The sequence below is a fragment of the Crotalus tigris genome, unplaced genomic scaffold (assembly GCF_016545835.1).
Source record: "Crotalus tigris isolate CLP2741 ecotype Arizona unplaced genomic scaffold, ASM1654583v1 scf7180000017630.2799268, whole genome shotgun sequence".
NCBI lineage: Eukaryota > Metazoa > Chordata > Lepidosauria > Squamata > Viperidae > Crotalus > Crotalus tigris.
In genome coordinates this window covers 332036-360000 of record NW_024096524.1, presented here as the reverse complement: position 1 = coordinate 360000, position 27965 = coordinate 332036, and the positions used below count along the sequence as shown (strand labels likewise).

The following is a 27965-nucleotide window of genomic DNA, read 5'->3' as shown; positions in this document are numbered from 1 at the left end:
ACTGTTAACTATTAACAACTATATGGCTTGGAATATCTGCAGATTTCTCCATTTTCATTACTAATGGATAGCTTTCTTAAGCTCAGTAAAAACCAACACTTTTGTTGAAATACAGTTTTAAAATTAAATATATTTGGGTGAAGAGAAATTTATCTTCTAAAACAGCGTTCCCCAACCTTTCCAGGTTAATGGGCTGGCATGGGGGGAGAGGTTGAAAGAGAGGATGCGCCCATGTGCGGGCGTGCACAGCTTCACTTATGTGAGTGGAAGCCAGGTATGCCCGCTGCTCCACACAAGTGCGGCTGCGAGCGCCTGCACCTATTTGTGGCCTGGTTGCAAATAGGCCATGGCCCGGTAGTAGGCCATGGCCCACAGGTTGGGGACACCAGTTCTAAAAGATAGTGAGTTATTGTTTTTTTTTAATCTGTTATTTTAGGTGTAAATTTAATAGTTGACCAATTTAATGTACTCTGGTACTATGCAGACAAGCAATTTATAAGTGAAGAAGGCTTGAAAGAGAATAATAGGTACAACTTAGCACGTTATTGAAATATTTTCAGATCTGGGTTTTTTTCCATTGGGTTCATTTAGCTATATCAAGCGTGTTAATCAAACACAAATGCATCCATGTGCAACAGTGGCATGATTCTATAAGACTGGAACTACATGAAGAAAATGAGAGGGAAAGAAATTATACCACAGGTCCTAATCAAGGCACAAACAATTTGATTTCTTTACTATGACCAATATCACAATTTCTTTACTATGACCAGTATCTATTACAAAGTACAGAATTACAATGGCAATCAGAATACTTTACTAAAAGGTTTGGAGGATTAAGCTCTTATATACTAACATTGCTTTCACAATCAATAGTACAGTACTATCTACAGAAAGTTCAGCATAACTACTACTTTACCGGACTTAGCTAAGGAAATATTCCCTTTATTCCAAGGGTATACAATGCTCCTGCTTCAGTCTGTTGGAAGATTTATAATTAATGTAACAAGAAAAACAGAGGAAGATGAAAAGATCTTGACTGTAATGTGATTGCTGCTTGTTTCTTTAGTATCGTCTCAAATTTATTGCTGTCAATTAAATTGCTGTGTGATTTTTGTCTTTCAGAAAAATTACATAACTGTTTCTCTTTCTCTAGCTGTTTTGATAATGCAGTGGGCAGAGAAGAGAGGAAGATTTGAAATTAAGTCATTCATGCAATTCTCTATAGCAAAACCTAAAAAGATTCTAGTTTTATTTATTACTCTTCTAATTTGTTCAACAATCCAAATATTCAGACAGATTATAAAATTGTTTAAACAGTAAAAACAACAAGAAAAATAAATATTACAATATATTCATAAGTTGAACTGGAAGGATGTAAAGATAAAACTATGTATGAAATAAATTTGCTTCCTTGTTAATTACATCACAAATACTTAAAAGTTTAAGTTTCTTTCCCTTCCCATACCCAACCCCTCAAATACCACTATATAAGATAAACTTGCCCTTATCACAAATCTTACGTAACCATTTTCCTGAACTTTTATGCAATGCTCTTTATTTATTTATTGGCTTTCTTGCTTGTTAAAAGCACACAACTCTCCTAATTTCAACCCAAAGGCTCATTTTCTATTTTCTCTCTCTTGTCTACCTGAAAAGCTAAAATAAATTTATTGAAAATAATCCCTTCTTGGTTAAATGATCAATCCTTTTAAAACTTCTTATAATCTTTAGCCCTGGATTCATGTCTTTTTAACTTGCTTTCATCCTTTCTGTCTCCTACATATCACAGATGCTGCTATGAGCATACAATCAGCTGTTTTTTGCCAAAAGTTATCCACTGAGACAAAAAAGCAAGGAAGATTGTTTTAACCTGTGTAGAATTTCATTGAGGTTTCCTCTTCAACCCAGCTGAATTGCTTAATGTCCAGAACAGAATTCAGGGGAAAAAAAAGAGCTGGTTGTTTCTGTAACTACTACCCATAGTCCCTCTACTCATGGCTAGTGCAAAGGGAGGAAAAGATGCCTACCACATTAAGAACTTACACTACGGACTGAACTGAATAGCAAAATCTAAGAAATCTTTTCATTTATCTTACTGCTATGATTTCATTTTACCAACCATAACCAAAACTAAGGTGGAAATGGAAAACAGGGAAGATGTTACAGACAGGGAGTAGTTAAGAGATTGCTGTCAAACTTTGTCATTCCTTTCCTTTCTTTCTCACGAGACTAATACTACCTTACAGCTGGAAAGCACTGGGAAACTACTATTTGTGTTGTTATAAAATGATAAAATACCATAGTGAAGATTCAACCAAATTCTCAAATATGTAAAACTGAAGTTATGGAACTTTGTGCTATTGTGCATGACAATTCCATCTCCTGCCCTTCAAATAGTTAAACTTTTTTTTTATTAAAAAATTATCATTCCTGCCATTTTTTAAATTAAAGTACTGAGGTAGCAACCAGATCAGATTTCTTAGGTAGTGCCCTTGAGGGTCAGAGGCCAATGTTAAAACACAGTAAGCCAACTGATACCTTTTGCTGACTTAATTTGGGCAGTGCAAATTTCAGGACTAGATGTTTAAAAATAAGCACTTAAAGATAATGCTTGTGTAGTACACTGTAACTATCTTTAGATATACCCATAAATTAGAGCTGGGCAATGATTCATTTACTATGCTGCCTGGGTCAGACATTTTAAAAAAATAGGCAGGGTACCTTATAGCACATCCTTCTTCTAAATACTTGCCAATGAACATGTTATCTAAAGCATGTAGCGTTTTCCAGCCAAGGATTCTGACTCTTTACAGATCGATGTTTAATCTGATGGGAAAAGAGTGCAGCATAAAATGGAGCATAAATTCAGCCAAGTCCACAAAAAAAGTCTAAATTGTTACCTGCTCCATCACTGAGACGTACTATCAGGATTTCGTACAACTGAATAGATAATATATTTTTCTTGGAAAAAAGGAAGAGAAATCTTAGCTTCCTGGAATAGGAATACCTAATTACAATAAATTCTATAGCAATGATAACCGAGTAAGCTATATATTAACAATCATTTCTATTTTATTAAATACTAGTCATGTTCCTTGCAACAATTGTTTCTATGATTCAATAATGTATTCTGTTTTTCAGAACCATTCTGGTATACATACACATAAGAAATGCCTCTAGAAGACACAGTAGTTGTTCTAGGTGGCACATACATCACAATCACACAGCTACGTGCATCTTTATAATTGCAGTTTGAAAGTGCATTGCACTGGATTATATATAGTGGAGGTATAAGAATAAATCACCAGTAGTGTCCTTAACTCAAATACAAACATATATTCAGTTAAGTATGTACTCTTCATATCTTTTCACTTCAGCAAGTCCAACAAAAGCACTGTCATAACTCAACTGAAGTAGAGGTGGATAAAAATACGCTTTTCATACAGCATTACAACTAGGAGTTGGCCTTGACTTTTCTGCTTCATTTGCCAAACTGGACACTAGTGAAGCATACTGATAGCTATTCAATAAGAAGATCTTTATGGCACTTCTGCAGTTCTGCCCATGTCTTACAACAAAAACCAATCCATGTAAGCCCGCCCTCCAAAAACTCCAAGTCCTTACACAGCATCTAACATTAGATGTGGCAGTAATAGCAACAGGTAATCAGAGTAGAATAAAGTATATTAAAATGGTACTCTAGAGTAGAAAAATACTGGATTATATCTATTTTAAGGAAGCAAACTTTTGCTAGAAAATAGAACTCCCTGTTGTTCCCTTTGACATCCCTAAATACATACATATCCCAGAGGTCCTGCAGTAGAGTTAATAAAATCCACAATCCATTCAACTAGAAAAACAATGTCATCAGCGAAAAAAATATTATACAGAAACACAGTCCAGTTTATTTTTCATCATTAGCAAACAAAAAGAGAAAGCGATTTACACATATTGTCTTAGCATATGTACTTCAAACATTTCTCAAAAAAGGTTAGTCAAAATATGATTTAATAATGAAATATATTATTATCAGCATGATATTTTTCTTTGTTGATTATGAGCCAAATTATCATGGGATCTACTCTAAAGGTGTCCTCCCTATAGTATGAATATTTCAGATTATTGAAGCCACAGAAAGTCTGTTTTACTTTGTTGCTTCAGCATTGTTTTATTTGGATACAGCTGTGGATATGATGTGTGTAATTAATTTTTCAGTCAAAAATGTGATTCCATGCTACATTTGATTATTTAAATATAACACAGCTTTAGCTCTCTGAGCCAACCAAAAATAGTGATTTTAATTTATTCCTGCTGCCTGCAATTACTCACAACCATGTATTTTTAAATATTTCCAGCCTATAAAAATTACTAATTTTTGCCACTTGTGTTTATCTGCCTTTAGACTTTGATTTGGATAAATTAAGCTCTCAAGTGTTCCTTGCTTTATGAAACGCTGCATGTTGTACACTTCAACACAAATAAATGACTTCTACCATTAGAGGTTTAAATAATGTAATGTATTTCATGCTCAGCCTGAAGCGGGATTCCAATGAGGTTGCTAATGCACATAATGATTAAGTGTAACTCAAATACTAACTGTGTTGTTGAAAACATGACAGGCAATAATTTGGTCTATTATATTCTGCCATTTAATTGCCTAGTACAGACATTCTCTGACACTTTATGAAGCAATGATTTACAATTATTCAAGCTGCAAAGGTCAGAAAGTGACATTATAATCATCTACACAGAGATCCCTTCTAAAGCACAAAAAAATAGGTAATACCACACAAAAATAGTTTTAACTGAAGTTTTAACTTTCTATTTAAAGATTTTTCATAGTCTTAGAACAAACAGTTCACTTACAATACCATTAAGACATATTTAAAATCCAAAAGCACATCTCCCACTCTTCCTAATATTGTTTAAAAATGAATACTCTTTGTTCTTCAAAGACAACACTAAACATGCTTTTTCTTATTATTTTGTTGATCTATGGATCTACAGCCGAAGAACCTGAAACTAATTCTAAAAAACATGACAAAACAAAGAGTGAGAGCAAAATATATAACACTGTGGATGCGGTGATTTCACCTCTCTTTCAGGCAAATTCTTTTAATATTCTGTGTAACATTGTCAAAATTTAGCAATTCCTAGGAATCATTTAAAAATAAATACTATAAAAGACACATTCATAAATACACTGGCAAAAGTGCTATGATCAAACTTCAAAGGAAGTTTAATGTTTAAAAACACTTCTCTAGAAGATATGTGAGGTAATGCAGAAAAGGTAATATACACAAACAAAAAAGAAATGGAAACCACAGGCAAGTTACAAAAATGGGAAATGTATGTGCTTCAATTAATGTTCAAAATATATAATCATTCTTAATGTAAATATGTATTTTCACACATTACAAGAATGTAAAAGGTAAGCATCTAGGTCGATTTCAAATTATTAACATTTTTAAATGTTAATTTTTTTCTAACCTTTTCACCTACTGATTTATTTATCTCACTTTAATAAAACTCTTAGAAGTGAAGGAGAAAAAAAATCTGTTGGGTTTCTTTAGTAGCCTTATATTTCAAGCAAAAGTATGAAAAAGTAGATGCATTTTTAAGGTATGCTGCCCGTAAACTTGTTTAAAATCTGAAATCATGAGCAATTCATTGCTTTTAAAATCTCAAAACTGCAAGCTAGGCCTTTTTTCTCATTCCAATGCACAATTGTTGCAAACATAACTATTTGAAAACCAATTTAAGTTTGCTAATCTTAGTGTAATCAACAACTTCATGCCCAGACTTCTGAAAATTAAATTTAAATAGGTAGCAGTTGGATACTCGCTGAAAACAGATCCCTTCTCAAACCAGGGATGCATTTTTCATTTATGAACATAATGCAAAAGAAAACAATCGCCACGCATCTGCTGACAAGGAAATGAGTAGCAGACGGTTTATTTCAAATGCTGAAAGATTAGTAGCTTCCAATCTCTATAGCAAAGTATTTCTACAGTGCAGCTGGAAAAAATTAAATTTAGATTTGAAACAATAAAAGCAACATGCAAAAGCAGTGCTGTGTTTCCTCCATCTTTGATGTTAACTACACAGTGTATAAAACCTCTTGATTTTTACCATCACTTCCCCAAAATTCTTCACCTTTCGATTCAGCTCAGCATTATATTTCAAGGCAATCAAATGATATCTTCCATTTGTAATGATTCATAATCTTGCACAGACAATTCACATGTCCAAACAGATTATGTAACCACTGGAACAATTATTTAACCTTATATCTAATGGAAAGCTTGTCCAATGAATCTAAAGGACAGGACAGAATCTTAACTACTGAAGAAAAGAAAACACAGTATAAGACCTTCTGTTTGTGACAAAATTACCAAGTTAATGTTCCTGAAAGATCACTTCACCTCTTAAAACATGATTTTTTTAAAAAGGTAAATTTATAGCAATTAAAGCTAATGAAGGAATGAAGCATGAGCTGCTTATGTTCGGGAACTAATAGGTCCACTGAGCATTTCTAAGATTATTTAGCTATCAATAATAATGAATTGACATTGTCAGTGGTTTTATTGTACCAGCTCTAAACTGCTGCTAATATGCTACTCATTGCTAGCTTTTTTATACTGCCATTTTTAAATCTACCCACTAGCCTATTCTTATAGCAAAAATATAGCACATACTGTATTTCCTCCTTGCCACATACACTAATAGTGGCAGAGTTATTTAGTTGAAAGTGCAAACACCCTATCCTCTCTTTTTCAAAACCCCATTATACTTTATCAAGTTTTGCTAATCCACTCATTGTTAATGGACTAACATATATGGTGTATCTCAGACTAAACTGTATTATTATTATTTCAATTGCAACAGAAAACATATCTGAAGTAGATTTTGGAGTATCTTTTTCATTAAATATGTAAGGCTACTTTGACAACTTTGACATGTATTTAAGTGTCAAAAAAGATGACTTCTCAAATAATAAAAAGCAGTTTCTTTTAAGATATTCACAATGTAGTCCTTCATACATGAGAGTAAGCTAATTACAAAGAGTTACAACCATAATTTAAAATGGTTTGCCAGTTCTGATCCACCATTCCCATTATCCATACACAAGCAAATCCAAGTTCCATTTTTCACTTGCCTATTAAATATCAGACAATGGTGGCTTACTCACAGATCCTGTACGCACAGAACTACTAATCATATCACACAATAGATAGCTACCCACACACAGTAGTTGTGAATATTATTTGTTGCCCAAGGACCAGAGGATAGTCCTCTGTTACTTTACAGTGACAACTTTCGTATCAATTTCCTCTGTGTTTGCAAGTAATTTGGTCAGCAACTGTCCAGTGCTTCTTCCCGTCAGATAATCACACCACTTTTGTCAGTTTAATGTGCTATTTTTGTGAGAAACATTTGCCTCTAGTGAAAAGCATTCCAATTTTCTTTTGAATATTGCACTCACTTTGTTCTGCTAAGAGGTTTAATTGCAAGAGCTGACACGACCAAACTCCAGCTGAAAAATATCCTTAACCACTCACTTTATCATTTTGGTGGGCATTCACTGAACCAACCCCAAACTTTACACTAACCATCAGGCCTCTCCAGCAACTTAAAATGTTTTGAAAAAAGCATTTCATGCGGCACATATATTAGCTAATTTTTTAGCATAATAACATTAAAATACACTTTTAATAAGAGCACAATACTAAAACCCACCTCTGAATGTCCTACACCACACTATATATGCCATGGCATTTGAAAACCTTTTAAACATTTCTGCTAAATTAATTAGCTTTGGATTAAAGAGTTTCAGGATCCGCCATTTTAAATGCAATATAGTTGAAGTTCAATTAAACATTATGAATGGTCCATGTGATGAAATAACCATTAGGAAAGAAAGAAAAATGGAGGCATTTTTAAAACAAGATGCTTCTGATTATGTGCCCACATCGATGTGTGGGAATAGATAAAAAAAATCTTTAGGAACTTTTCTTCTATCTCCTATAATATGAAAACCTTATAGAAACACATAGTTCTAGAATCAAAACAATACATAAGACAAACATGGATGGCACAGGAAAACACAGACTACACTATATTTTTTAAAACACATACGCACATAATTTACATCTCTCTCTCTCTCTCTCTCTCTCTCTCTCTCTCTCTCTCTCTCTCACACACACACACACACACACACACACACACACACACACCTTTAAAAGGAAATTTACAGTTCTCCCTGGCAATGTGAATGAACATCCTATAATTTAGTCAATTTACAGATTACAGGTTCAAATTGACCTTGTAGCCCATAAAATTGCTCATCTGCAGTACTGGATTAGAAATAGGAAAAGAATGTCATAACTGTATTTAAGGAATTTACCATAACAATGGGAAGGAGGATATGCATGCATAATTTTAGCCTCTCTTGCTCACATTCCCTCTTTGAACGTTGAAACAATGCATAGCCTGCACTCCTTTCCTGCTAACCAAAGGAGGAACTATTTCAATTTACTCACCCACAGATATGACACTTGTATTCCCTCATCCCAAGGTGCCTCTTGACATGGTTTCTGGCATCTCCTAGTTGAGCTGTTGCAAAATGGCAAATCTTGCACTTGAATGGCTTTGATCCTGAGTAAAATTTAGCATAAAGAAAATTAGAAGCTGAATTAGAATATTATATTACCCTTGGATAAAGAAATCACCATCTGTGGGAGACAAAGCCGTTAAAAAAAAACCTTTAAAGGTAAGTATAGAAACCACCACCCCATATTTAATCTAAAAATCTTTCTTAGCCCCTCAAAGAAAAATGCCTATTGCATAAATTTATAACTCCAGGGATACTATTAGGATATTTCTCATTAAATATACTTGCAAGAGTTCAAATACAAAAGTTAAGCAAGAAAGGGGTTTCGTTAACAGACACGGTATCAATAATTAGAAGATGAGATATTCTGAAACATTAAAATGAAACAAAAGTTATTCCGTAGAAATTGTCCATTATGGAATGGCCTGGATTTCAGATATCACCAGCTGAAGCTTGACACAGTTCATTTCAGTAGGTTCTAATTACAGTTTCTACAGAACTGTACAAATCTCATTATTATTAAGGTGGAAGACTTAAAAATACATCAAAAATGCTAAAGTAGCTTAACCAGCCTGCTATAGCAATTCCCACAAATCTGAGCCAATTTGACTACATCATTGCACTCCAAATACAATTGAAGGACATTTGCTTGGGGAGGGCTGATTTGAACTAATAAGTAGAACTATCTGAAGTTCTAATATACAGAGAAGTTTTGATAGTCAAAGTAAATTATAAAAATGGCCTTTAAAGTGTTTTAAATTATGCGAATCAGCACTTAGAGAACACCATATGTTCATCTGATTATTTCAATTCTAATTAGAAATCAAATATGCTTTTTCTCCTGATGACTACAGTTGTTGCTAAAATATAGTAGGTGGAGGAATATAGTAGGTGTTGAAGTCCAATGTGTCTCAAGTTTTCCTAAGATGCAAATGCCATTTTTAGACTTGGCCATGCTCCATGAGTTTTTTTTTTTTAAAGTGGCACTATTGAAAGTTATCATGAAAAATTTGGCCATGCCTATAGAATATCGAAGACTATATCGGGGTCCCCAACCCCTGGTCTGTGGACCGGCATCTGGCCGCAGCATGCCAAAAACCAGGCCACACAAACAAGTGAAGTCCCATCCACGGGATGCAGGCAGGACACAAAACCATGCTCCTTCTGATCCGCGGAAAAATCTCTCTCCACAGAACCGGTCCCTGGTGTCCAAAAGGTTGTGGGCAGCTGGATTAAAAGGAATAGTTGTAACTAATAATAGGGTTGGTTTTTTTTTAATTCTTAACACATTTAAGTAACTGTCTATTTTGTTGTGTCCTTCTTTCTGGCACAAAATAACATCTTAATATTGCTATTCTTGCAGAAGGAAGAGACACAGGAAGAATTTCTACTGCAATGACATGAAGTATATGAATATATGGTGAATAAAATATTATATCTTGATGACTGTTTTATAGTTTAAATTTATGATTATTCTGAAAACTGGAGGTATTGACATTTGGGCTATTATTTATTTCAGGAACAAATTTAACTGGCTAGAACAGACTAAAGAATTATAGATATCCATCACGACACCCACATAAACAGGCAAAACTATCTTGTTCTTTTGTAAAGCAATCAGTCCAAGAAAAAAAAATTAAACAAAATTGCATATTGTAATTTAAGATAGCTTTCCAACCAAACTGAGACAATTATGTTATCACAAAAATGCAGTCATTAAACCTGGCAGATATCAGTACTGCACTACTAAGTGGTAACACATTATTTTAAAGTATTCTTTGACCCTTTCCAACTTTTAAAAGAGCAGCAAATCTCTATATCCATAAATCCCAGAATTGAAGTTAAGTGTAAGTGCAATATGCTCACAGATACTTCATATTATGTTTGGGATATGTTTTGTGAAGAACTTCTTCCAATATAGTTAAGCATAATATGAAATATGGGATCTTTAATAAATATACATAAAAGAGTTCGGGTAAGAAAAATGTTACAGTTCATCATACTTGATCAATGATCCCTTCTGTGCCCTTGAACATACAATAGCCTCAAAGAAGACTTTGTTTAAATTGAGAATCTCAGTTAAAAAAAATTTAAAGTCTTAAATTTCAATCTAATTCTCAAAAGCTGACAAAAAATGAAGCATTTAATTTTAATCTTCTCACAGAAATAAAAAGTCAACAGTACTAAGCACAGGCAGACAAGGTTGAATATTTCACAGTTCAATGACAATGAAGCCAGATCTCCTAATACTTTCATTTCTACTGTTCAAAGTAGATGTAAAATATATTTAGCACCTGAACAGTTATATCTAGTCAGCTTTATATGTTTAAATATCAAAAGCAAGTTGAGTTTGCAGCGAGCAGGAATCACACTGAATCAATCATGCCAGAACATCAAGTTTATTTAAATTGTAATGATAAAATTGAATTAACCATTAATTTGCTAGTATTTTGTATCTTCAGTGCATCCTGTAAAAATGAAAATAAAACCATTTAAGTTTCTGTGCCCATATTAAATACAATATAAAGGTTTAATTTATCAGTTAGACTTAACAGGTTATATAATGCTAAAATTGTAAGCAGCATGCAGATGTTCATTTTGTTTCATAACAAAATGCTTGCAGATTTAATCCCATTTCCTTTGCTTATTTCTCTAATTACACAAGAGTAGACCGCACTTTGGGGCTAATAGACACAATATTGAATATTGAAGGTATATCATGCCTATTCATAAAAAGACTGCCACGCAGGGCAACTTTTATGCTCACAAAATGGCCATTATGGGTTCTGTCAAGCTTCTGTACTATGGATGACTGGAAAACCTGATCTTTCAGTTCCACATTCCCAACAATATACCAGCAAATTTGACTGAAACAATTGGACAGCCATTAATAGTACATCATTTTGCATCTAACAGCAAACAAGAAACCTGACCTGTTCGTTAATCCTAAGGTTCAAATCCTTAACCTCCATCCCCTGCCTTTCCAAGCCAAAAGATTGAATAATAATTCATTAAATTTATATACTGCTCAATTCAAGGAGATTCAGGATATTAAATATCCTGAAAATATTCAGATATTAAAAAGATTTAAACATTTACTGAGGTGCTGGAATTGTATAGGTAGAAAATATGGAAGGAGAGCAGCTGAGCTTGCCATGGAGCATCCCAAGGGGGATGATTATGGTGATGGGTTTTGTTTTATTGTTTCATTGTTTTTATTGTTTTACTATTGTTTCATCTATTGGTTTTATTGTTATTGCGAGCTGCCCAGAGTTGCTTAAGATGGGCAGCCATGTAAACCTTTTAAATAAATAAATAAAAACCAAAAGTGATACTCAAATCATAACAAGGGCACAAGACACATGAATAATGATGGGAAAGAAAACAAGTCCAGAGGGGAGCAAAAAGAAAGGAGCGTCAAAGGCCTGGGTGAAGAGCCAGGCCTTTAAAGGCCTTCAAAATATCAATAGGCTGGGATCCATTTAAATTTCAGGGGAGAATCTCATTCCAGAGGGTAGGCACTGCTATAGAAAAGGCATATTGCTGGGTTCCCTATAGATATTGTTTGATTGATGGGACCTGGAGCATGCCAACCCCACCAGATCAAACTGGACAGGCAGATACTGTGGGAAGCAAATGATCCCTCAAGCAACCAAGCCCTATCCTATGTAAAAAGTGTCTGTGTGTTTGTGTGTGTATGTGTGTAGATCAGTGGTTCTCAACCTGTGGGTCGGGACCCCATTTGGGGTCGAACGACCATTTCACGGGGGTCGCCAAACAACGCAGTCTGCCATTTTTTTTCCTCCTTTTCCTTAGCTGTGCTACTCCCTTTTATTCTATTGGCTTTTGAAAGCCAATAGAATAGACTCTCTTGAATAGAGTCTAATTCTATTGGCTTTCAAAAGCCAATAGGAATTGTCCAGGCTGTCTCTGCCCTGCTGAGCCCGCCAAAAGTCCCATTCTGCAAACGGTGCTGCACCAGTTGAATAGTCCTCGACTTACGACCGGTTGGGGGTCACGGCATTAAAAAGGTTGAGAATCACTGGTGTAGATAGAGACAGAAGTAGAGGTAGAGATAACAGAGATAGAGATGATAGAGACAGAAATACAGAAATAGAGAGACAGAGCTATAGGCTCTCACAATATAGATTTAAATTTTATATGGATATAGATAAACAGTAAACATCTAATACAAAATAAACTGATGAAGTTCTTCCTATCCAATTCCTCTAAACTTTCTAGATGCTTTTCTATCATCCTTTTTTCTGTTCAGGTATATGCATTTGACATCAGGAATGCACTCTTCGTCCAAGGTTTGCAAAGCTCCCCTCACATGATTTTAGACGATTTTAAATATAGCTGTATTATATTGGATTTCAATTCCAGGTTTTATTGGCATCCATCTCAAAAGAGGTTTATTTTTATGGATTTACTGTTATTGTTTCATTTTTATTGTTGCACTTATAATTTTAACTTGGGTTTTAACCTCTTGAGTTAGGGGGAGTATAAAAATTGTCAAATCACTTCCACACAATGCACCAAGCTGCAGCTTTTCATTGTTTTCCTCATGTATGCTTCTGTCATCCAGAGGTTTTAAGTAAAAGCAATGCTGGAGGATAACACTTTGCTTTGCTTTCCATTGTACGATGGGAGCCTGGTGGGTGCCAAAGAAGACAACAGTGGGGCAGAGAGATGTTCAGATACATTGTATTGCCCATTTGTGGACTGCACAGTAAAGGGGCGTTGACTTACCTGAACGCCTTTTCTCAGCACGGAGATGGATAATCCACGCAGTGGGTTGAGACTGTATTCCTGGCCAATCAGATCAGTCAGCCAAAGGTGCCACGCCCCGTCTTGGACCATGATCCTCCAGTCTTGACTCGAGCGCAGCCATTGACTGACAGTAAGACGTTTTGGCTCCACTAAATATACCCTATTATTCTAGTCTATAAGGGTGGGTGTGGATTATCCATCTCCGTGCTGAGAAAAGGCGTTCAGGTAAGTCAACGCCCCTTCTCCAGCACTGGAGATAGATAATCCACGCAGTGGGACATACCAAAGCCTATTGTCCCTTGGGTTGGGGAATAGACTGGTCCCGTGTGCAACTTTGGTCTAGCACCTGCTGGAGAACCCTCCTACCGAAGGAGGCCTCTGCAGAGGAGGACCTGTCGATTTTGTAATGACGAATGAATGGAGAGGGCGAGGCCCAAGTGGCTGCCCTGCATACCTCTTCAATAGAAGCCTGCATGGCCCATGCTGCTGAGGTGGCAGCACTCCTTGTGGAATGGGCTGTGATATGCTTGGGGACTTGCAAGGACTCCGCCTGGTATGCCCCCGTGATGCATGCCCTAATCCACCTACCGATGGTAGAGGACGAGACCTTCCGGCCCCTAGTAGCAGGGTGGAAGGATATGAAAAGCGCTTCCGAGCGTCGGAATTCCGCTGTGCGTGAAATGTAATGTCTTAGTGCCCTGCTTACGTCCAAGGTGTGCCATTGTTGTTCCAGGGGATGAGCTGGGTTTGGACAGAAGTCTGGTAGGACTATTTCCTGTGATCTGTGAAAAAGGGAGTTGACCTTTGGAATGAATGAAGGGTCTATTATTAGGACTACCTTGTCCCTGTGAAAATGGCACAGGTCCTTCCTCATTGAGAGAGAAGCTAACTCGGATATCCGCCGAGCTGACGTGATGGCTACCAAGAATGCTACCTTATGGGTCAGATAGCGAATGTCACATGTTTTGAGTGGTTCGAAGGTCGCTCTGGTAAGAGCTTGTAGTACTCGTGGTAGTTCCCACGATGGATACCTATGCACGGTTGGCGGTCTGATGTTTGCAGCCCCCTTGAGGAAGGATCGTATTAAGGGAGGCTTGCCCAAGGATTCACCGGGGCTGGCAGAAAGTATAGTTGAGAGGGCGGCGATTTGCCTGCGCAGTGTGTTTGGCGAGAGGTCCATCTCTAGGCCATCTAGTAAAAATTCTAGGATCTTGGGAATTGTGATCCCTTCGAGTAACAATTCCTGTTTAGAGCACCATGATTGGAAGCTTCTCCACGTGGCCTCGTAGATACGGTTCGTGGAGGGGCGCCTTGATGACTGTATGACCCTAATTACACCCTGTGAGCAAGCCCCCTTGGCTAAAATTGACCGTTCAAGAGCCAGACGGCTAGTTGTAGCCATTGTGGCTCTGGGTGGGAGATCTCCCCCTGCTTGAGTGAGATCCTCTCCGGAGGAATCCGCCATGGATTCGTGCGGGAGAGACTCCTCAAGTCTGCGAACCAAGGTCTCCTTGGCCAATAAGGGGCCACAAGGATTACCTCGGCCCTTTCCCGCCGAATCTTGCGTACTACCGCCGGAAGGAGAGGTAAGGGTGGAAACGCGTACCGGAGCCCCCTTGGCCATGGGCTCCGTAACGCGTCCGTCTGCTCTGCTCCCTTGGATGGGAATCGGGAGAAGAAGCGAGTTAGGTGGGCATTGGAAGGAGAGGCAAAAAGGTCCACCTGGGGAAGCCCGAAGCGGTGACAGACCTCACTGAAGATCCTCGGGTGTAGTTGCCACTCCGAGTGATCTATTGTTGATCTGCTCAACAGATCTGCTTGGATGTTTGCCTCCCCCGATATGTGGTCGGCCTTTATGGAGGCCAGATTTTGTTCAGCCCAGGCCCCCAGTAGGAGGGCCTCGGCCGAGAGCGAGCGAGAGTGTGTGCCCCCCTGACGGTTTATGTGGGCCTTGGCTGTCACGTTGTCCGTCAGGACCAGTACGTGCCTGCCTTTTATGCTGCTGTGAAAATGCCTTAACGCTCGGTGAATAGCCCGCAGCTCGAGCCAGTTTATGTTGTGTCGGAGATCCACCGCTGACCAGCGGCCCTGTGTCCACTTGGTCCCCAAGTTGCCTCCCCAGCCGAATAAGCTCGCATCTGTTGTGACTACTACTCTGTCTGGTTCCCTGAAGGGGGACCCCCTGAGGAGAGCTGGAGATAGCCACCACCTGATGGAGTGTCGTACTCTCAGAGGTATGCCTACCCTCTTCCGGGATGCACTGATTTGTTGTCTCTGAAACGGGAGCATGAACCATTGCAGTTCTCTTGAGTGCAGCCTTGCCCCAGGAACTATTGCTATGGTCGATATCATCTTCCCTAGCAGCTGGGAGAGGCAGACCAGCGTCACTGACTGACCGCGGCTTACCTGTTTTACGGCTTTCTTTATGCTGCTGAGGCTTTCCTGTGATAGGTACACCTTGCATTCCTTTGTGTCTATGACCGCTCCCAGGTGGAGTATTCTCGTAGTTGGGGTTAGATGGCTCTTTGGAAAGTTCACCGAGAAGCCGTGGTCCTGCAGCATTTTTATCACTAAATTTAGGTCCGCCCGAGACTGCTGGGCGGACGATGACTGGATTAGAATATCGTCCAGGTAGCACTGGACTCTGACTGGTACGTTTCTTAGTTGTGCTGCCAGAACCGCCAGAATCTGGGTGAACACCCTGGGCGCTGATGACAGGCCGAATGGAAGTGCCCTGTATTGAAAATGGTGCCCCCTGTAGGCAAACAGTAGAAAGCGGCGGTGAGCCAGAGAGATAGGGATGTGCAAGTATGCCTCCGTGAGGTCGATCGATGCCAGAAAATCCCCTTTCCTTACGCTTCCAAGGATGGAGCGTAGTGTCTGCATTTTGAATTTGCGGTATTTTATGTAGAAATTTAGCCTTGTCAAATCCAAAACGGCTCTCCAACCCCCCGAGGGTTTTGGGACCACGAAGAGGATAGAATAAAACCCCTGGTCTCTCTGGTTCATAGGCACCGGCTCTACGGCCCGTATGTTTAGAAGGTGCTGAACGGCCTCGTTCATGAGCCTTCTCTTTGTTGGGTTTGTGGGACAGGGGCACGGGCGGAAGCGGTTCGAGGGCTTTGAGAGAAATTCTAGATATAGACCATGACGTATGGTGTTCCTGACCCATACGTCCGTGGTGGTCTCTTCCCACTGGGGAGCAAACCCTGCTAGTCTGCCCCCTATGGGAAGGTCTGGGCGTGAGTCATCTGGTACGGCGGAAGGGGCGGTTGTTCCCCCGAAAGGGCCGTCTTCCCTGTGTTTGCCTATGTCTTGTGTTCTGTCTGTCCCCCTGTCTTTCCCTATCCTGTCTAGCTTGGAAGGGTTGGGAATTGTGAAAGTAGTTGACCCTGGCTTCCGTACGAAAGGATTGTTTCCTTCCCCAGGAGCCGGGTCTCTTGTCCTGCCTTTTAAGCATGTGTTTAAGGACCTTGCGCTTGTCCTTGTTCTCTGTCAGGTATGGCGTTAGTGCCTCACCACACAGCTTTGCCCCTTGGTACGGAGCCGAAGCCAATTTCCACTTGGATTTGGTATCCGCCTGCCAGTTCTTTAGCCAGAGGATGCGCCTGCTCGTGTTGTTTGCCGCCATTGCCTTGGCTGAAAACTTGGTCGCTAATAGTGTTGCGTCCGACGCATATTCCGTGGCCGCTACCATTTTGCTGAGTTCCTGATGAGTGCGTATATCTTCCATGGGAACCCGGCCCTGTAGCTCACGGAGCCAACAAAGTGTGGCTCTGGTGAAAAAGGACGCGGAGGTAGACGCCCTGGTAGCCCAAGCTATTGCCTGGTGCGTTCTCCTGGAGTTGGACTCACTCTTTCGGTCCTCGGCTTTAAGAGCCTCAGCAAAATCTCCTGATATGGCCGTGTCCGATATCAGGGGACCTATGGGTTCGTCCACCACCGGCACCTCCAATGTTCCCTCTAGCTCCCTTGCTACGTTAAATAGCTTCATCTCCGCATTGCTAGGAAGCGGTAGGGAGGTTGGCGCTGCCCACTGTTTCCTTATTGTGTTTAGGAACATGGTCGGGCATGGTATGCGGTGTTGAGTGGTTACCTTTTCGGCGAACGTCGGCTCAGCCTCCGTGTCAACTATGACAGGCTCCGCTGGTGTCCCATGCCCCAGATGGGCTGTGGCCTCAGCCTTGCGCAGAATAGTAACAAAAAGAGAAGGGTTAAACAGGCCGCTGAAGGACGGCCCGTGAGGTGAGGTGTCCTCCTCCTCCTCAGACATTTGAATCCCTTGTGACGTACCTGGCTGGTCCAGGTAAGCTTCCTCAGAGACCGACGAGTCTGAGACGGAGGAGAGGTCCTGATGGTCCTCCGTTTCCTCCCGATGCCTCGTTCTAAGTCCTAGAGACTTGGCTTTGAAGTTTGAGCCCTGGCCTCAAATGCACGGTCCACTGCCTGTGCTATTAGGGTAGCTAGCAGATCCCCCGTCAATGCAGGAGGAGTGACCATTGCCTGGGACCCTGCAGGTGCTGTGGTTAGCATGGTCCTCGGGGTTTCCTGCAACCTCCGTGGGGAGGGGGATCGGGATAGCGATGAGAATTCGCCTATCCCACCCTCTGTTTGGGACTGTGATGAGCTCCCTAATGACCAAATGGCCCGTGGGGATGAAGGGAGACCCAGCGGTAGATCAGAACCTATTCCCCCATTCTGCCTATTTTCAATTCTGGCCCTTTTCTGGGCTCTGGCGAACTCTTTTTCTAGGGCTTGGTGTCTTCTGATTGCCTGTTTGTCAGCCTTCTTTGATGACTTCCTTGCAGCCTTTCTAGGGGCTGCAGAGGATTCCGAATTCTCTGAAGCAGGTGCTCCAGAGGATGAAGGCGGGGCTCCAGTGGAGGGAATGATTGCTTCCTCCATTCTCCACTAACGCTGGGCCGCGATAGGGGGGACCCAGGTAGTAGGAGAGCTCCAACTTTGAGTAAGGACAGGCGCACTACTGGGGGCGTCTGGAACTCAGGAGCAGACTCTGCCAAATTGTCCGAGTTAGTCACTGTGCACGGATAAGAACAGGCACGCTAATGGGAATGCCTGGAACCCGGCTTGACTATGGTGGGTAAGGACAGGCACGCGACTGGGGATGCCTGGACCCCACCACTAAATCCAGAGGCGTACGGGCCACTAATGGGGGACCCGAAGTCTGGAAGGAGCCAAAGGCAACTAAACACAGTTAGTTATGAAAGGTTCTTATTTACTTTATGTAGAAGACACCAAGTCCTGGCATCAGTAGCTATGTGTCTGATTTGAATGTCTCTGAATGACTAATAGATGCTTTAGTACCCCAGTACTGCTTGCCTATTATTCACTCCAGCGGCTGAACCTAGCTTCCTTAAGGAACTTTAACTCCCCGGTTTGGACAAAAAATATGGCCGCCGCTGCCAGGAAACTACTGCGCATGTGTTAACAAGGCTGCCTATGCCACGTGCGGTTGTAACAAAGAGCTGCGCGTGCTTCCAGCTGTGCAGACAATGGCGCCTCGTTTAAAAAATCCTGAGCAGCCTGGAGTGATAAGACTGCTCCTTCGCACGCCAGCTGTTTCCCTTAATCAATCTCCCTCCCAGCATGCGTCCCCTTTGTCCTCCGCTTCCCTCGCTAACTGCTTGCCTTTCTGTCTTTTTTTTGTTTGTTTGTTTTAAACGCGAGGGGTTGCCCGAGCCTCCCCCCCGTTTGTTTAAGGCGGCTGCCGGCTGTTGGAAGGTGGCTGGGGTTGGTTAGGGAGGGGAGTTAGGGATTTCCCCCTTTTAAGTGGGGGAGGTTTCCCCTGTAGGAATCTGACTTCCTGAGTTTTACAATTTAGCAAGGAAATTTTGAGTGGTCAATTAAATTGAATTAAATTATCTCTAATTAACTTTTAAACTAAGCAATTTCAGCTACTAGAAAAAAATCCCCCCTAATGGAAAGGAACTATACCTGCCCAGGAGCCAAAAGTTCTAGATGTGTCTTCATGGCGAGATCAGTCAAGACTGGAGGATCATGGTCCAAGACGGGGCGTGGCAACTTTGGCTGACTGATCTGATTGGCCAGGAATACAGTCTCAACCCACTGCGTGGATTATCCATCTCCAGTGCTGGAGAATTTGTTATTACTCCACTTTTTACCCCATATGGTATTCTCTGTAAGTGACTGTTTTCTCCAGAGCATATTTCCATTCAACTGGCAGGCTTAAAAGCATCAAGAAGTTGGGTATAAAAGTGGACACCAGAGAACATAGGGATCTGCCAACAATGCTATAGTATCTATTAAACATATATTGCACACCTTACTTATTAATGTTAGTTACTGATCTTCATTATTAAGGTGCAGGACTGATCTATCTTTTATGTATTGAACAAAATCAGAATATCGATGGAAATGCTTCCATAAAAGCAAAATGGATTCATTTTTTGTTCAGTATGTTATATGACAAACCACTGCTGAAAGTAATAGGATTTTCAGTTTGGATATATAAAATCCCATGGACGAAATGCTTACAAAAAGCATAAATATTGCATTGTATAAATAAACCTACAGTATAAATCTTTGCCATTACTGGTATTCAAAATTTTCAAAATGCATGTGTAGTGAAAACTCTCAACTGTGGTTGATCATTTACATTATCTGTTCCTTGCTCTACTTTACTCCTATTTCTTCTCACCTCTCAAATCAAGCCAAAATCCTTCTGTTAAAGTTCCTCTCTTATCTCTTAGATAACATGCCTTCTTACTGAACTCATTGGATCAATACCATTCAATTCAACACTCCTTTCCAGTCCATAAGCAAAATCAATTTTTTTACTAAGTCATAGTAAAACCATTATAATCCATTTTCCCATGCTATTTTCTCCCTGCCATCACTTTTGTTTTGGCATTCTGTTTGTAGTTCAGCTTATCTACACAACCTCAATGCAAGACTTAGATAACTCCAGCTTCAATAGCAAAAAGCAAATTATTAACATTTGCTAAGTAGGGTTGCATCTCAGTGGCACTTCTTATTAATAATAGTTAAAATCTGAATCCTTGCAAAGTTACGGGCTCAGTCATTCTGTATTTCCCTTATGAGAATATGCATCTCTAAAAACTTTGAAGAATGATCCAAAATCTTCTTTGTCAAAGGATGCACTCCAAACTGGGCAAAGTTTAGATCCACTAAGCAAGAAAGAGGATTGCTTAAGGAAATGAAGGGATAAAGTTCTAGTTTGCCACTTAACACCACCAAATAAAAAATGGAAGGTGCACAGAAACATAATTGGCTCCATCCAATTTGGCAGTTGACATGTGGCCCTGGGCTTCACATTTTGCACTCTTGCCTTATAATATAATGGAAATAATAATAATAACAACAACAGTAGTAGTAGTAGTAAATATTTGCATAGAATTTTGGGATGCATTTGACATTCATAATAAGATTCATGCTCAGAAAAATAAAAATATGTAAGAGATCAATGAAGAAAATAAGTTTATGATATTCTCTCACTTTTACAGAAGGAACTTCTGTTCTAGTACCAGCCAAAATGGCCATAGATCATCCTATACAAGGGATGAACTTCCATTTGAAGCTCTGTCAAAAGATAATCCTTTAATTGGTGATGTCCGCTGTCTGAAGGCTTTCCGGTCCAAATTTCTTTAAAAGAATCCATTAGCAAGGATTCTTTTACTGTCTGCTAAAGATAGCTGGACAGGAAATTGGCGAGTCACATTATGATAAAGCATATAATTTGAATTTGAATTATAGTAATTATTTGTATGTGTGCATTATTTGCACACACACACACACACAGAGAGAGAGAGAGAGAGAGAGAGAGAGGGAGAGAGAGAGAGAGAGAGAAAGAGAGGGAGGGAGAGAGAGAGAGATGGAGTGGGAAGACCCATAGTTTCCCCTTAGTCATATAAACAGATTGGATAACTAGACTGGGAAATCAAAAAATTTCTACTTACCAACCTGGTTGGACCAGCATTAAAAAGACCTTCATCTTGCAAAAAACTGACTTGGGCTAATGACAATAACACATATGCACAGTAATACTATAGATATCGTTCAAACTGTTTTGCCTTTTTTGTGCATGTGATTTCTTTACTCGTTTTCACAAAGTGGTACTGTGATATTAGCCAGGAAAAAAAAACCTGTTCTAAGATTAAACTAGTAGCGTATTTAATCAATCATCTCAATAACGTGGAAGCCGCTTTCATCCAGCTATCCAGATATAATGAGATCTTCCTATCTATATATGGAATAGGATTATCTTTCATACATGACTACTTTCCTATCAGACAATTAAATGGAGACAAAAGCTGAACAGGGTGTTGTCATCAGGATTTTCTTGGCCTATACTAGAAGTCTCTCAGCAGTGATTTACGGATATAATTCTTTCAAAAGCATGCATAAGGCAAGATCTATGAAAGAAATCCAGCAATGGCCATGTGCAAGCCTTATTTAAAGTATTTAAATAAAATACTTATTTAAAATAGAACCCAAGTTCAATTCTCAGTCCTCTTTATCCTGTCTGAGAAGCAACAGGGTGGGAGCCTCATCCTTGTAGCAAGGAGGGGTAGCTAACTCCCTGTTCCTTTTATTGTAGTACTCTGGTTTCCTCTCAGGCTGTTTGCTTCTGGCCTTGCCAGATCCAGTCTTCCCATTTACGGAGTCTTGGGAACGGGATCCCAAACCACAGAGCTTAAGAGAAGAAAGAGCTCCTACATAAAAGGAGGGAGGGAAATGGCTCTTTTTCTATAAAGGCTGCTCTGAACGAAAGTAAAAGGCATGTCAGTAATCATTTTCTTCACTTGGTTCTTAATTGTTTCGATTTGTGTTTATGGGTACAGTAGCAGAAAAATCTCCACTAGAACCATGCCAGACTTTTTGAATAAGCATTCATTGTGAATGCCACTTGTAGCCTGGCATCTCAAATTCATCAGTCAGATTCCTTGTAATGAAGGAATCCCCCCCCCTTAATTCAATCCCCACCTGCAGCATAACTACAAAGAGATCACATCGTGGGGACAATTAAGAATTTAGAAAATGTGGCTACCATGCTAAAATGGGTTATTATTCATAAGTCTTTATCACAAGAGATTTCTGGGCCCCAAATAATTTTGTTTTAAAGTTACTGAATGCCAAACATGCAACTTAAAGAGATGAATCTTCATCGCATTAATATTTCTGCTCAGAACAGCCATAATCTATTTGTGACTCCAGAGGATAAAGTAAACAAGGAGGACACAGGGATTCATGACTGCATTTTCAGAATACAATTGTTAATTAGACATACGTGACCTGTTTGAATTGGCAGCTTAAAAGTCTTCCACCTGTTAACAGTTATTTTGCTTTTCTCTACATTTTCTCATTTTCACTTGTCTAATGAGTAATGGCCTTCTTTATTACCTAGTATTATATTCGTACAGATGACTTCAAAATCTGATGCTGGTGTTTTAATCCACACTGGTGCATAACATTCTCCTTTGGTGTCTCAAAGTTAGTGACCAAAACCGATTTATTTCTTTATAGAACTGCATTCAGCATGTAGAAGATGGGAGGAAACACTGTATAAAGTATTCAGCAAATTTTTTAAAAAAAATATGGCATTGTGAACTTGCAATGGAGTGGGGGAACAGAGTTTGTGCTGATTTTCATCTTTCATTTGGAACCACTCCCAACTGGTATTAATAGGGAGCAAGAGATCCAGTCCATGACTCTGTTTTGTGGAGTGCCACAGGACTCAATACTCCCTCCGCTCCTCTTCCACATCTACATGAAGCCCCTGAGTGAGATCATCCATTGCCAAAGGATGAGGTATCATCACTATGTAGAAACCTATGTGCACATCTACATCCTGAGTGAAGTAAGTGATGCTGTGGATGACTTTTCACAGTGTTTGCAGGGTATGGCGATCTAAATGGGGAACAGGCTTCAACTGAATCCTGGTAACATGGATTGTAGGTAGGATGATCCCCTTTATCTGGGGATTTACCAACTTTGTTCTTAGATGGAGGTACATAATCTGGGAATCCTCCTGGACTCACAACTCCCACTCGAGAGGCAGGTGAGAACCATAGCTAGGAAGGTCTTTGCTCAATTTATGCGCCAGTTATACCCTTTCCTAGATCAAAAGCTCTTTTTCAGTCACTCATGCCCTGGTCATCTCCTGTATGGACTACTGCAACATGGTCTACATAAGGGTGCCCTTAAAGAGTACATGAAAGCTGCAACTGGTGCAGAATGAAACAACACAAGCAGTCTTGGGTCCTCTAGGGTTGAACAGGTAACAATTCTGCCAGTTTGCTTCTGAGTCAAACTTCATGGCATGGGGCCAGTTTAACTGAAGAATTTTGAATGGTGGGAAAGAAGGAAGAGAATTTCTCTGCCATTGTCCTCCCCCCCGGAACATTCTTACCCCTACAGGTGAGGCTGGCCTCACTCTTCTGGCCTTCTGGAAGGGTGTCAAGACTGTGTCTAAGAATGATATGCAACCTTAGGGATGATTAGTGGCTTAAAGATTCTCCTTCCACTCTTTTCATTTTTTATTATGTTCATTTTAACCATATTTTAATTCTCTTTTTATCTGTTTTTAACTAAGTTTTATATTACTTTATGTTTTTATTATAAACCACCCACTTAGGTGAGGTGGGTGGTGTAGAAATGTGGTAAATAAATAAATTAACAATTAAAAACAAAAAAATAGGAATTGGAAGAGTAAAACATTTTTCCCATTAACTATTAATAAAAATATCAGGACTACTATTTAATGTGCAGAAGCACTCTTATCAGAAAAGCCATTCATTTTAGGGTGAAGCGAGAGTAGATTAAAAACTCCTTTGCAACTCTTCCTTCCTTGGTCCAAAAATAACTCGCAAAGTGTAATAGCAGATCTCATTTATTGACTGCCCACCACCCAAAAACATATTTTCTGATATATTCACATCTACGGCAAAGCACAGTAAAAATATACGGTGATAAGACATACACAAGACATTAAAAACTGAGCTAACTTTTACTAAATGTTACAATCAATGATGTAACTTATATAAGTAGGGTTGCTTTGTCATATATTGATAGTTACCTCACTTTCACATCCACATTAACTTGATTTTAAATGCAATTAATACATATAGTCAAGGAAGACTAATGGACTACATTCTGCACTTAACCTGGTGGACATTTTCAAATGGCACAAGTGACCAGTGCAAACCTATTTTGCATTGTAAACGACTAAATAAATCTTAATGGATTAAGAATGATCAGCTATCAACACACAAGGGAAATTAAGTGCTGAAATGCCTACATTGATTATTTTAAATTATTAGCCTTACTCTGTTCTTGAATTTGTATGCTTTTAGTGAGCTTTAACACATTTACAAGACTTATTGACTATAATTACAAGAGAATTCAAGTAATGGACACATCAATTATAAGCAACATGTCCTGACCAGACAGTTGCATAAAGAATTCTAAAGAGACCTCCATTAGCATCTTCCCTGTAGTTTTATTCCATTTTATCTGCCTTAAAAGGGCATATTAAGGGCTCATAAAAACACGTGAAGTTGGTGCTTCCTAAAAACCCAACAGTTGCAGAATCAAACCGTTTCCTGAAACTGGTTCCCATGCACAAAGCTAACAATAATTGAGTTTTAAAACAGCCAGAATTCCAAAATAAGAGTTTGTAAGAATACTTTAGTTTGAGTAAAGATTATTGATGACAATATTCCTCACCTGAATCTTAAGCATATTGCCCAACCACTGCTTCGTCTTCTTGGAGAAAAGGAACCATTTCAGGATAGCACCAAGAATATTAATATTTTTTGCAACATCCTGAATCTCTTTTATCTTTCCATTTTCTTTCTAGAAACTGCACCAAGTATCAACTACTGCATGAAGTTAAACCAGAGCCTCTATAATAACCCATTATTTAAAAGTACAGTAAAATAAACCTTACAGTTTTAATGAAAATATGTTCATTGAAATGTGAATTTATTATTCAAATCCACTCATAAATTTAACCAGAGAGACACCACTTGTCTAAGCAGAGCTCAGTGATTTAGAAAAGCTGTCTATTTAAAATAAAGAATGTATGGCAGGTTTATAGAAACACAGCAGTGAATTTTTACATAAATTTAGAACTGCAGCTTATGCATTTTCGGCAAAAGTGTTGTTTTAAATTTTTCCACTTAATATAAAACATAAAAAGAGAATGGAAAATGTGGAACCGCATAGGGTCTAAATTATCTGGTCCAAATATCACAGGTACTGCATTACCATTAACAATGCTTTCTAAAATGATGGCCAACTCCAAATATCATGCTAATCATATGCACTTGTATCCCAAAATCAGCATACTTCCCAAGTAAAAAAAAAAAACACCAAATACCCATCATTCAACTACTAAATGCAATTAGTGGATTCTGTATCCAAGAGGCAGGAAACCTACCTAAGATAGTAAGTTAAGACCATCTTCTGGTCAGTATTCTACCAGTCTGGCAACTGCTTGACATCTTGGGAAGTTATTTTAGCCCAGTTAAAAAGTAAATAAAAAGCTGCACTGTAATCCTCTCTACCAATTAGGGGTGTCCATATTCCCAAAACTATTCAAAAGTGCTTTAACTCCTGAACAAGTAAAGCAGGTCTTCTTTTTCAGGGTACTGCACCTGAGTTCAAGGAATTCAAAAGGACTCCACTCAGTCAGGCTGTAGTTAGAACAAACTAGGGTCAAAAAATATCTCAAATTTCGGCTTTCTTAAAGCAACAAACGCAAGAGAAGTTTCTTGCTGTTTGGGATAAATGGATAAAATTTATACAATTTAGATTGGGTATACAAAAATATTATATAGTTTTTTCATAAGTTTTATTTTCATATATATTATAGATAATCTTTTTATATATATAAATATAAAGTTCTTAATTTAATTTTTATTTTTACTTCTTAAGCCTATATTCTGCTCTGGGAAGCTCAGGGGGGGGGAAGGGAGGGGGGGGTTTTTTGGGAGGGGTGGGGTTTTTTTTTTATATATATGTATTGTTTAGTTTTATTTTTTTTGTATATGTTGTCTCTTGTTTTGTATTCTTTTTTCTTTTTTGTAAAATTTATAAAACTTTTAATAAAAAAAAAAAAATGGGTGAATATATATCTCTAACATATTTCTAGAAAACAAATAAACAAACAAACAAACAGAAAAGATGCCTGAACTGAACTGGAGAAATTTTCAAAGGCAGATCCCAACTTGTAGAATCCTATGCACACCCATTTTTCTCAAGCATACTAGTACTGCATAGGGACTCAAATATAGGTAGTTCTCAACTTACCACCACAACTGAGCTCAGAATATTTGTTGCTGAGAGATTTGTTAAGTACGTTTTGCCCCATTTTATGACATATCTTGCCACTGATGTTGAGTGAATCACTGCAGTTAATAACACGGTTGCTAAGGGAATCTGGCTTCCCCATTGACTTTGCTTGTTAGATGGTCATATTGCCCTGGGACATTGCAGCTGTCATAAATATGAGTCAGTTGCCAAGCATTTGAATTTTGATCACGTGACCGTGGGGATACCGCAATGGTTGTAAGTGTGAAAAATGGTTATAAGTCACTTTTTCCAGTACTGTTGTAACTTTGAGCGGTCACTAAATGAATTGTTGTAAGTTGAGGACTACCTGTAACACACAATGACATGGATTCACTTTTGGAAGGAAGGAAGGAAGGAAGGGAGGGAGGGAAGGAGGGAGGGAGGGAGGGAGGGAGGGAGAGAGAGAGAGAGAGAGAGAGAGAGAAAGAAAGAAAGAAAGAAAGAAAGAAAGAAAGAAAGAAAGAAAGAAAGAAAGAAAGAAAGAAAGAAAGAAAGAAAGAAAGCTTCCTAGGGATGAGAGAGGGTGACTATCCAAGTCATCTTAGTTGGCTTTGTGTCTAAGGTGGGACTATAATTCACGGTCTCCAGTTTCTAGCTTGGTACCTTCTACATTGAACTAGCTCTCTTGGTGTGAGTCCACTGAGCTGATCATTGTCAGATATAGTGGCTCAGAAATGAACCATCCCCAAGTTTGTTGGAGATCAATACCTACATATCTCAGTTACCCATCTCTGTTTAATTTTATTTGTGCTCTCTTTAAACTCCAGTCCTCCCTTTAGCTTAATATCTTTATCCATTAAATAAATAATCTCAGATTGGGATTTATACAAACTCAATTAGTAGAAGACTAGATAGAGCCATACCAATATGGTATCAACAGAAGTAGCAGTAAAGCTAAAATGTGTTGTTAAATGTGTTCAAAGGTAAAGGAAACATTCATACATGGACTTTGCTGGATGTCTCATTTCATCAATATCTCTTGCCTGGTGGCTTGCTCCTCACTTAAAAACATACTATAAAACCCCTTGGCACCTAATCTTTGATAGAAAAGGAAGAAGACGAGCCAAAAAAGGGGAAGTAAAAAGGGAAATGAAACTCCAGATCAATACTACATATACATACATACATGAATGAAAAAATTGCCAAGCAATTCCACATTGTACAAGCAGAAGAGATTCATTATTGCAAAGGAAAATATCCTGTGAAACCACAAATTATT

The 27965-nt window shown here is 39.0% G+C and overlaps 1 protein-coding gene across 1 annotated transcript in view; it reads right to left on the bottom strand.

Moving 5' to 3' along the window:
• Window positions 1–27965, bottom strand: part of ZNF407 (zinc finger protein 407) — a 366378-nt gene that overhangs the window by 313128 nt on the left and 25285 nt on the right. Inside the window, exon 3 of the mRNA XM_039334397.1 lies at window positions 8547–8661. Within this exon, the coding sequence (XP_039190331.1) occupies window positions 8547–8661 (115 nt within the window). The remainder of the gene's footprint in view (window positions 1–8546; window positions 8662–27965) is intronic.